Source organism: Henckelia pumila, chromosome 3, assembly GCF_033568475.1.
Source record: "Henckelia pumila isolate YLH828 chromosome 3, ASM3356847v2, whole genome shotgun sequence".
Taxonomy (NCBI): domain Eukaryota; kingdom Viridiplantae; phylum Streptophyta; class Magnoliopsida; order Lamiales; family Gesneriaceae; genus Henckelia; species Henckelia pumila.
The window spans coordinates 34,033,889-34,046,154 of record NC_133122.1 but is presented as its reverse complement, the minus strand read 5'-3'; the positions used below and the strand labels follow the sequence as shown (position 1 = coordinate 34,046,154).

At 32.7% G+C, this 12,266-nt stretch overlaps 1 protein-coding gene and 1 long non-coding RNA gene across 8 annotated transcripts; one reads left to right on the top strand and one right to left on the bottom strand.

The window, feature by feature from the left end:
- Nucleotides 1-360: 360 nt before the first annotated feature.
- On the bottom strand, nt 361-4,934 carry LOC140887763 (uncharacterized). 7 transcript variants are annotated; one of them, XR_012151998.1, is made up of 11 exons: nt 4,657-4,934; nt 4,022-4,112; nt 3,782-3,925; nt 3,392-3,695; nt 2,743-2,824; nt 2,575-2,636; nt 2,168-2,389; nt 1,541-1,645; nt 1,372-1,441; nt 1,227-1,275; nt 361-705 (listed from the first exon to the last, which is right to left on the bottom strand). It is a non-coding gene; the product is annotated as an uncharacterized lncRNA (long non-coding RNA). The 7 variants fall into 7 exon arrangements; XR_012151999.1 differs by having other exon boundaries at nt 3,392-3,727; nt 3,864-3,925; XR_012151997.1 differs by having other exon boundaries at nt 3,392-3,925; nt 4,022-4,115.
- Nucleotides 4,935-6,771: 1,837 nt separating this feature from the next.
- LOC140888437 (uncharacterized) lies at nt 6,772-8,175 on the top strand. Its single transcript, XM_073296113.1, has 2 exons — nt 6,772-7,161; nt 7,852-8,175. Exons 1-2 carry the CDS (start codon nt 6,772-6,774, stop codon nt 8,173-8,175), a joined length of 714 nt encoding a protein of 237 aa, XP_073152214.1.
- Nucleotides 8,176-12,266: the final 4,091 nt, after the last annotated feature.

Sequence of the window (12,266 nt, the reverse complement as noted above, 5' to 3'; positions counted from 1 at the left end):
CCCGAAAAAGCATTGTCGTAGCCAGTGTTGTAAAAGACCACGCTCAAAGACAACGCAGAAAAAGCGTTGTCGTTTCTGGAAAAGACAACGCTTTTTTAAGCGTTGTTGTATCTAAAAACGACAACGCTTTTTTCGCGTTGTCTTTGTCACAAAAAATTGTTGTCGTAGGTGGAAAAAGCGTTGTCGTTTCGAACAAAGACAACGCATAAAAAGCGTTGTGATATTTGAAAAAGACAACGCTTAAAAAGCGTTGTCTTTTTTAGTAACGACAACGCTTTTTCCACCTACGACAACGTTTAAAAAGCGTTGTCTTTTCTCAAATAAAAAAAAATTTTAATTCACAAATTTTCAATATTATCACTCAATATTCAAAATTTTTGAAAATTAAATCTAATGTACAATATTTCAATATTATAAATCATTCAAATATAACAAAAATCATTCAAATATAACAAATAATCGAATTCTTCATGTTCATTTCGGTCATGTCTCCCTGTCTTATCATTTCAATTGGTAGTTGCCAATCCCACCCTTTATTATCTTGGATCCAAACAAATACAGTGAGACTAATAGCACCTCCTAATCATCTCGCCAATAGCAACCAGCTAAAGAAACTCGACCTTTGTCCCTCCTTCGGATCTTTATCTTCGAACTGGTCAGCACCATGTGATGAAAATGCAGCTTTTATTCCTCCAAATCCAATGGCTGCGGAGTAAAGGCCAACAGTAAAATCAACTAAAATATCAGTGTGCATATCCATATAAATATAACATATTCACCTTTTTCAGTTATAAATAGTAGTAGTGTTTCAATTTTCAGAAATTTAATCCCGTGTTGAAAACGGAAAATTTTTATTTCCTCATAACATGCATTTTCGTGGCCAGTGGTCAGAACTCCCCAAACCTAATCTAGAAACCAAATCAATAGCCAAAATTAAAAGAAAAACAAGAAAGAACCACAACCAAAAAACAGAGGAACTAAAAAACAGCTCATTCTTTGCTTAGTGAACTCACAAATCTACAATTTCCCAAACAAAGATAACTATGATACCAAACAGTGGGATCAACCTATGGAATCAACAAATTTCAGATCATATCCGCCACAAACAAATACAACTTCAAAAAAACGATCTAAATGTGCAGGTTTCTAACAATACAAAAGCATGAGAATATATTCAAAACAAGATTTTAAGTGATTGAAAATCTGGTCAACTTTATTATTTGTACCTTCTTATGCTTAATATGAGTGAAGGTATCTTTGTTCCCCTCCAATATCCTGCACATGAAGCCATGAGATGCTAAGTGAACATGAAACAGTAACTAATAATCATACTAAATGCTGAAACGAATGACAATGGATTCAGTTAGATACTTGATGGAAACCTTGATGAGCTCAAAAGACCCTGAATTTATAAAGACAACTGGAGATGCAAGTGCAATAGCTGCAAACCAGTGTACACCACAACACAATCACAGCATTATTTATAATTCAGCACATCAAAATAATGCATGTATATGTGTATGTAAGCAGCCAAAGTTACCCAGCATCCGAGTATATTCCCAACTTAGAGTCATTTTCTATGAACATGGTCATCCAAAGCGTTCATCCCAGAAGGAAATGTGGATTTCTTAGGTACCAGATAACCCTGAAATATTATTTCCAAAAAAATTAATAAAGAGACAGAGAAACAAAATGCATAATATAGAACCAATCTTTGCATGAAATCAAGAAACTTTATTATGTATGATCTACACATTATTTTTTTTTTAAAACAACCTATAAGTACATTTTCTAATTAGTTGCCATCCATTATCAAGGTTGATTTTATGAGAAAATTAAAATGTGAAAAAGTTGTAATAAAGCAATGTGGCAGCATGGAAATTAAATGTTGAAAATAAATTTTGCTTCCACCATATTTATTATCCGAAAAATTTAGATAATTCAGTTTTATTTCACAAAGATTTTAATATTATTCATAATACTACGCCTTTTCTTTTTAAAATTAATATATCATGAATAATAAAAGTTAATAGAAATATAAATAAAAACCAAAAAGTTACAAGGACCCAAATGATCCCAAAATAACCACCTGTATCACTCGACATTATATTTTGCAATAAAACTTGAAAAAAATTCGATTTATATTGGGAATGAAACAAAAACCAACCTGGAACATCTTGTTGACATTGCTGGCACCAAACACTTTGTGAGAGCTAGCAAATTTGTGGGGCTCGTAGGCAGGAAAATACGGCAAAAATACGCAATCCTGCGTACATCTCCGCCAAAGAAGCTTGCACGCGGCGCACGGAGATGCTGCCCCTTGCTTTCTACCATTGGATAAGGATTGTCCATTGGAGCGCACCACCTGGTTCAATTTGTCCTTTATACTCTGAAAAAATGAAGTATAGAGTTACATATCAACCCGGTCTTTTCAATTTTCATGCATTAAAGAAGAAGATTGGCCTATGGCTGTGACTTTTATAAGACCTGTAGCTATAACATTTTGGATCAAGCAACTTAGCATTCACAGAAACAGTTATTGATTTTCAAAAACATGAAAACAGAATAGAGTACCTCATATTCAGCACTGCTTACAGCTTTGCAAGGCAGGTCAAACTCTACCAACAATGCCCTATCTGTTGAAAACAATACTCACAAAAGATAGGTTAGTTGGTATCTGAGGAAAACTAAGAATACCAGCACTGGCAGCATAACCTATCACTACAGGTAGTGAAATCACACCTGGGCTTCAGGAGTTTCAAGTTGAAATCGATAACAAAATAGTGTAGACTCAATGGAAAGATACCATTTCCTTAATTCCTCCCTACCATAGAGCAACAAAAGCTAAAGAAAATTACAAGACAACAGAAATATGAAAAGAATGGAAAGGGCGAAAATTTAATGACCTTTAAAACACCTATGGACGTAACTAGCTAGGTCCCCCATTATATATAAAGAAGATATATAAAGAACATCCCAAGAATATAAAAAAAGTAAAGGGATAATTCAAGTCCTAATTAATATTAAGGTAACATGAATATTAAACCCATGAATATTGTATCAAGAAGTTGGTTGGTTCAATAAACAATCGAACGTTAATACAAGCAGTGGTACAATTAACTAATTAGCTTTGTAGGGGTCCATGCATTTATTCAACATTCAGTCAATTCAGTGCCTTCCATACGATATATTATATCTTTATTATTAATCAATACAATCTAAAACAATAGATTCCCTTTTACTAATATAAATAAATAAATACACTTTTTTAAATATTCGTTTCGATTTTTCTTAAAACAAAATTTTATATATGAAAATGATGATTAATTAATAATAAATAAAAAAATGATATTCTAAAATGAAGATAATATATGGAGAAATTAATACTGACCGACAGTAGAAGAGCGGAAGGTAGTCCATCCATCCACCACGCTCTGATTACCTTTGATCAAAGTCTTCCCGATTCCATCTCCCAAAAACAATTTGTAGGTCCACCAACATGTGGTTATGCCTTTAAAACTCTAATCATATCGGAGCCAACACTCCCTCGAATATTGACCAAGCCCACCATGAAACAGGACAAGATCATCAATTCATCTCATGTCGATACTGAAAACTACTTCACCATCCAACCAAAGAAAACAAAAACAAATCCCGCCACCCGAAAATCAGTCTCGCGATATTCCAGGAGATCACTGAAGATCAAAAACAAGAAAATGGCGGAAACCTGTGGGATGAGGAAGATCATGAGTACTTGTAAAGAATTAGAAAAGAAGGCCACCTGTAATTGGATCCAGAGCATGGGCTTGGATCCTCCAGAATCTTTTTTTCATTTGTAAATTAATGTACAAGTGAACTCAAACCATTCAACATTTCAAATAGCTAGTTCATCTCGGTGATATATCCCTTTGACACCAGCAAAGTACTGTCGTAGTTTAAATAATTGAAGAAACATCAAGTTTATTACAATCTAAAAGAAACAAAGTTTAAAAACAACAATAATTGGGATTCTTAATTTTACCAAAGAGCAACATATGGAAGTAAAGAGTGAACCCATGGCAAAGACAATGCAGTCAACACTACTCAACAGTTGGATTCACAGAAGGAAAGACCTGCTTGAGAGAAACATAAAGACAATCAAAAGATGAGGTACAGAACCCAGAAATGTAGAATATTGAACAAATTTATTCATGAAAAATAATATAACAAACCTTTGATATGCCAATGGACATAAGCATTACATGGTGTTCCCAAATAAATCCTAAGTGTTAATTTTTAGGTTTAATATGGTGATGCAAAAGGGAGAAAGATGCATTAGTTGGGTTCAAACCTTCAGTTTTACAAATAATGTTCCCGTTATTTTGTAATAACATTATGCTCATTAATCACTGTACATTACGTTCAAACTGACATACAAAAGTAAGTTAACTCATCGAAGAACTAGATGCGAGTGATTTCTGCCCTTTTTCAGACTCGATAAAATCTAAAAAGAAGCACTTACATGAAGACCTCTGGTGAGAAGAAAAAGAGAAGTTGGTTTTCCAGAAGAGGTAAAAGCACGAATTGCAAAAGACAAAAATCAAAAAAAAATTCGAAGCAAGGAACAGAAAAAAAAAAAGCAAAAACGGATTTATCTCCACTCTGAATAATTTTTACCTCAGAACACCCATTTGTCATCTTAAACAAGTGCGCGGTCCGTGGGTAGGCACAAGCGACCAACCTTACCGCCAATCTCTCGTCGCCGGAGTCGCCAAGTACAAGAAGAGGGAGAAAAATCGACGAACCTCGTCAACTACAAGAGCAGCAAAAATCTACGAATAACGAAAAAGCAGAAAGAAGAGGAAGAAATCACGATTAAGGTTTTGTCAAATTGAAATCGAAAGAGAGCAAAACGAAAGGGAGAAATCGCGATTAAGGGTTTGGGGATTTTGGGTTTTTTTTGTCAGACGTGAAAGGTAAAGGTAAGGGTAATATAATATATGTATTTTAACTACTATTATTATTATTATTATTATTATTATTATTATTATTATTTAAAATTAAAAAAATTATCTACAAAAAGCGTTGTTGTACATTAAAAAAAACGCTCATCCACAACGTTTTTTAAAAAGCGTTGTGGATGACGAAAAAAATGTTGTCTTTTACAAATTTTAAAAATAAAGACAACGCTTTCTTATAAAAGCGTTGTGTTTCTTTTTTTAACAACGCTTTTTACAAAAAGCGTTGTCTTTCAACTGTTGTCGATGACCAATTTTGTTGTAGTGATACAATCCTTTGTGGAGCTGGAAATCAGCGAAGCTCTCCGTTCAATGCATCCGGATAAATCCCCTGGCCCCAATGGCATGAATCATGGGTTCTTCCAGAAGTTTTGGGACATCACTGGAGATAATGTTACTGAATCTTGCTTAGACTACTTGAATAACTGCTCTTTTTCGGATTCTTTGAATGACACTACTATTGTTCTGATTCCGAAGAAGAAAAATCTTGAAAAAGTAACAGACTTGAGACCTATATCCTTGTGTAATGTTGTCTATAAATTTGTCTCGAAAGTGCTAGCCCATCGGTTGAAGGGTGTGCTTAACTCGATTATTTAAGAGCCTCAAAGTTCTTTTACTTCTGGGAGACACATCACAGATAATGTTATCATTGCTTTCAAAGTTGGCGACTATCTGAAGCGCAAAACTCAAGGTAATCGGGTAGAAGCCGCGCTTAAACTCGATATGTCTAAGGACTTTGATAGGGTGGAATGGCAATTTCTTAGAAACATGTTGGATCATTTGGGTTTCCTGGAAAATTAAGGGTTGATTATACGACAAATCATGGCAACTATCTAGGCATTCCATTCCTAATTGGCATGAAGAAATCTGAAATTTTTGCCTTTATTAAAGAAAAAGCATGGAATAGAATGAATAGACGGACGCAATAAAATTTTATCCCAAGCAGGGAAGGAAATCCTTTTGAAATCTATGATTCAGACCATTCTATCTTATGTGATGAGTGTCTTTGCTATTCCTCTCTTGCTTTGCAATGAATTGGAAAGGATGATGAACTATTTTTGGTGGGGAAAAATTTGTCATAATGAAGGTGGCATTCGATGGAAGAGCTGGGCAAAACTTAGCAATCATAAGACTAGGGCGAGCTGGGTTTCAAAAAAATTCATGAGTACAATATGGCATTGTTGCCAAGCAGAGTTGGAAGCTATTGACTAACCCTAATTATTTAGCATCTCGTGTTATCAAAGCTCGATACTATCCTAATGGTAATTTTTTGGATGCTAAAATTGGATCTAATCCGAGTTATGTTTGGCGAAGCATATGGCAGAACCAAGATATCATTAAGAAGGGAGTGAGATGGCTTATTGGGACAGGTGCTAATGTGAAAATCTGGGGTGACCCTTGGCTTCCAGATGAAGATCACCCTTTTGTTATAACCACTTGCCCTACAGCCTTAACCCAAGTGAAGGTTAGTGCATTACGAAACTCACATGATGGTTGCTGGGACGTGGACTTATTCAAAGCATTTTTTGTTGAACGAGATAAGCACTTAATTCTCTCCATCCATTTGAGTCACCAAGTGAGCGAAGATTTGTGGTCCTGGACAGCCGAAAATAAAGGCATTTACACAGTTAAGAGTGGTTATCAGGCTCAAATTCTATCACAAGAGTTGCCATAATCTTCAACTGCTATCAACTGGAACATTGTGTCGAAGATGCATTTCCTTGCCAAAATTCGAAACTTTGTTTGGATAGCTCTCTCTTCTTGCTTGCCTACAATGCATGCCTTGCAAATCAAGTGTGTTGATGTTTCGGATGCCTGTCCCCTTTTTCGCAATGAACCCGAAGATGATTTCCATGCTATTGTATCTTGTCCTTTTTTCCGACCAGTCTGGAGTCTCACGTCTTTAGGGAGTTTCTCAACACCAACAAGATCGATAATGGAGTGGTGGAATACAGTTGTTGTTGTTCGAGAGACGAAGGATATTGATGTTGTCGCTTTAGTTATGTGGAGCATCTGTCATAACCGTAATAACGTGGTTTGGGATAACAAATTATCCATGGCAACGCGGATTTACCGGTTAGCTTTGGATCACCTTTCTCAATGGCATGATTCTCAAATCCATTTTGCTCCTCTCCTGCAACCAACCCATCAGATCAATGCAAGTGTATAGCAGAGACCTCCAGAAAATATTCGTAAGTGCAATGTTGATGCTACTATCCTCCCTAATCCCCCTCATGTCGGTTATGGTTGTATCAGTATTTTCATAACCGGACCGGTTATCGAATCGGTTTAGCTGGAAAAAATGGTTCAACCGGTCGGACCGTTTTAACCGGACGGTCGAACCGAAAAATCGTTTATATAATTTAATATAATAAATAATATATTTTAAAATTTAAAAACCCAAAAATTATATAAATAAACAAAAAAATTATATATTTAGCATATTTTGAAAACTAAATAAACATTTAAATATATTCAAAATATCAATTATAATTATAAATTATTTAAATAATAAATTATTTAATTTTTAAAAAACAATAATTATTTAAATAATTTTTTTAATGAAGTAAAAATTCTAAATAATAATGTATATATATATATATATATAAATAATAAATTTAAAGTTTTAAAAATAAAAATATTAAATTTTCAAAAATAAAATAAAAAAAATTCGAAAAATCGGTTCAACCGGTTGAACCGGTTCTTGACCGGTCCAACCGATTTTTGATCGGTTTTGACCGGTTGGACCGGTTTTCCGATTTTTGGAGTTGGTCCGGACCGAATAACCGACCGGTGCGGTCCGGTTCCAAAAACATTGGGTTGTATAATCAAAGACTTTCATGGTACTGTCTAGGCTGCAATACAAGGAAGAATACATGGCAATAAAGATCCAAACACGAAAGAGGCTTTGTCAATCCGAGAAGCTCTCAAATGGATTAAGAATCTTCAGCTATCTCCTATCATTGTGGAATCCGATGCTTTAGTGGTCATTGAAGCTCTTCATCGCACAGTCCCAGATCATTCAAGCTTGTTCCTTATCATTGAAGATTGTAAGCTCCTTGCTCAGGATGTTTCTTCTTGTTCTTTTGTGTATGTCAGAAGATTAGTGAACCAGGCCGCTCACACTTTTGCTAGGGGGACTGCTTCTATGTCTAATCTAATATTCCTACTACTATAATTTCTCATGTACTTGTTTCAGATTTAGCTGATTTATAAAATCATATTGCTTTTCCTTTCAAAAAAGAAAAATGTTTAAATCTCATAAAATTTGTCACTTCATAAAATCTTTAAAAACAATATTAGTTAAGATAATCTTTTTCTCAGTGATAGTCAAGAATCAAGATGGATGTGACTCTTTTGTTATTGAGAATGAGGTTTGCATAATTAAAATCGAAAAAATACTAAAGGTACAATAAATATCTTTTACAACGATATTTACAACAATGATATCGTGAGATTTTGCTTTCGCGGGATTTTGTATTTAATGTATCGTGAGATTTTGATAAATTACATTCTTGTATTGAATTTTTTATGTCGTAAGATTTGACGTACAAATTTCGTTGTACTTGAAGCATCACTCATTAAAATTTATATTTTAAAAAGACATTATATATATAATACTAAATTTTTTAGAATTTTAGGGAGGCGGACGCCTGAAATCATGTAGCTCCCCCAGTGAGTACCGCACAAGTACCACAAGTGCAATGTTAAAATGAAAAATTATTTACTTTTTTTAAAAAAAAAAAAAAAGAGGAAAAACAGAAAAAGAAAGGACCTTTTTTGGCAAGCAAACGCTTGTGTGTAGGGATGTAAACGAGCCGAGCCGAGCCGAACAGTATCAGGCTCGGGCTCGGCTCGTTTGGTATATGTGGAGGCTCGGGCTCGGCTCGAGCTCCAGCCGAGCTTTTGTAATAAAGCTCGGCTCGGCTCGTTTATTGAATTTGTAAGCTCGGGCTCGGCTCGGGCTCGGGCTCGGGCTCGGCTCATTTATCATATGAAACGAGCCTGGCTCGAGTTTGGCTCGTTAAACGAGCTCGTTTTCAAGCTCGTTGGCTCGTTTAACTGGCTCGTTAAGCAAGCTCATATTATGGCTCGAGTTTGGCTCGTTAAACGAGCTCGTTTTCAAGCTCGTCGGCTCGTTTAACTGGCTCGTTAAGCAAGCTCGTATTTTGGCTCTTTAAGTGGGCTCGAGCTCGGGCTCGAGCTCGTTTTCGAGCTCGTCAAGCTTAAATACAAAATATAAATCTCTATATAAACTAAAATTAAATTTTTCTTAAAAAAATAAAAATGACAAACATAAATAAAACTATAAAATTAATTATCAAATGTATGTCATATGCAACAGTCCACTATAACGATACACAATAACAATATAACATCATTACATTGTACATATATAAAAAACCCAAATTAGAAAAACCATTAGAAAAGTGCAAACTGCATCTCCAATAAAAATTAAATACATCCTGCAACCAACATTCTTCGCAACATCATCTCTAATAAAAATTAAAAATCATCATGCAATATAAAAAATAAAGTTAGTATCACAAAGTAATATAAGCAAGCAGAAAATTGAATGTGACGACCATTTTTTAAAATACGTTTGTAATTTTAATTAGTTGTTATAAATATCGGTAATTTTAATTAGTTGTTATAATTATCGGTAATTTTAAATTACGACACGTTTATAATTTTGTATGTATCTAACGTATCGGTAATTATTATAATTATGAAAAACAATTTCTGAAAATAAGTTGTTGTTTTTGAAGAGTTATTCCATTCGCAAATGATGTATTAAGTCGTTGTCTGCAACTAAATTTTTGAAAATATTAAATTAAGTTTTGAAAATATTTTAACAAAAACTTCAGCCTACCACAAATTTATGGACACCTATATGGTGACATAGTTTTAAAACATCATTCTACATAATAATTCTAATGATCACATATAAACATCATATTATTTAACAAGAGTGAATTCATAGTTTTAACTTTTAAGTTTTAATCATAATAAAATTTGGTTTTATAATTTGTTTGATAATTGATAAGCTTATTTTTATTACCTATACCAATGAAATGATATTATTATTCCACAAATTCTTTTAATTATATATAATGATTTAATTATACCAATGTGTGATATGATTTATATCATAATCTTTTCATCTCAATTATATATACCTAATTTTTTCTTCTCATAGATAATAATATCATTAAAAGAAAATGTATAAAATGAATGAAAAAAATTGTTCTTGTATTTTCATGGCTATATACATGCATGTATTTTTGTAAACAAAATTACTAAATACAATATAAATTATAAACCTATATACCTTCCATTTGATTAGGGTTGTATTATTTTGTTAATATAACCCGAAGTATGTCATAAAATTATAATCTAAAATAAAAAAAATATTATTTAATATTAAAATTTAAGATATTTTGTGTTCTACCTTAAACTTTTACTTGACAATCATAGACACCTAGTTGGTCAACAACTCATGTAACAATAATTGATTGAATGTACAAAGTGTTACATCAGTTGTTGTTCATGTAAGTTCTTAAGATTGTTGTCCGTACGATACCAAATTTATATATAAATATATATATATATATATATAAATATATATATATATATATATATATAATTATTACTAAAACGTAATTACCAATAAAAAAAATAAACATAATCAAATATATGTTTTTTGGTTCAAAATTTGATATAATATTGTCACTATTTTTTATTTTAACAAGTTTTTGTGTGCAAAAATATTCACAAACGATATAGATGCATAATAATGTATCTATTTTTTCTATAAAAATTTTAAATTTGATTAAATGTTATCATTATTTTTTAATTACACTTAACTTTTTTGTATCCATATATATGTGAAAATATCCATAAATTCTATCTGTAATGAAATTATGAATTTGGTTTCACAATTTGAAATTTGATCGAATGTTATAACTAATTTTTTATTTCAGTTAATTTTGTGTCTCCATATCGTGAACATTTATATAAATGAAATATATGCTAATATAAAAATTTTATTTCATATTTGATTATATGTTATCACTTATCAGCAATTTTCTATTTATTACAATATACTAATTTTTGTTTTAAAATTGAAAATTTGATATGATGTTATCACAATTTTAATTTCAAACAAATGTTTCGTGTGCATATATATGTAAAAACAATATTAATAATTTTTACAATAATATTTTAAAAACAAATAAATTTATTATATCATAAATACTTTGATATAAATTTCAAATACAAATCAAAATTTTATTATTTAAAAAAACAAGTTTTTTCTAGGAATATTTAATTTAATTTTTAAAATATTATAGATTTAAATACTCAATAAGCATATAAATAACTAAACCAGCCGAGTTCGAGAAACTATATAAATTAATATATTTTCACAAGAAAAAAAAATGAGTCGAGCCCGATCCAGAACCTGAGCTCAAGCTGACGAGCCACTAAACGATCCAATCCCAAGTCCAAGCCCGAGCTCGCAAGCCACTAAACGAGCCGAGCTCGAGTCCGATCTGACGAGCCACTAAACGAGCCGAGCTAACAAGCCATTAAACGAGCCATTAAACGAGCCGAGCCCAATCCCGAGCTAACGAGCCACCTAAACGAGCCGAGCTCGAGCTCGAGCTTCCGAGCCTATTAACGAACATGTTCGCGAGCTAACGAGCCGAACATCCTTAAGATCGGGCTCGGCTCATTAAAATTTTCAAGCTCAAAATTAAGCTCGGGCTCGGCTCAATAAGCTTAACGAACGAGCCCGAACAAGCTTTTTCACGAGCCGAGCTCCGAATAGCTCGCGAACAGTTCGGTTCATTTACATCCCTACTTGTGTGCATCTATTTCAACTATTTTTTTAATTTTTTTTTTTAATAATTGAAATCTTAAAACCCAAATTTATGCTAGTCCAGTCCAACAAACTGAAGCCTTGAGTTAAACACAAAGGCTCTTTTACATGCACCTTTGGCTTGTTCTTATTTGGGTTTTCTGATTGTTTTGTGGAGTTGTAAACATTTAATTAGTTGAGAGAAAAAGTATTTTTAAAAAAAGAAAATGTTATATGTACATAAAAAGTTACACATTGGGTTACACATTCTACATGAAATTACAAAATTATCCCTCAACTTTATTTGAAAAAATTCTTTCCAAAATATATACATAAAAAGTTACACATTTGGTTTTCTGATATATCAAGGATATTTATGTAACGTCAAATGTAAGTTGTAACCCAAC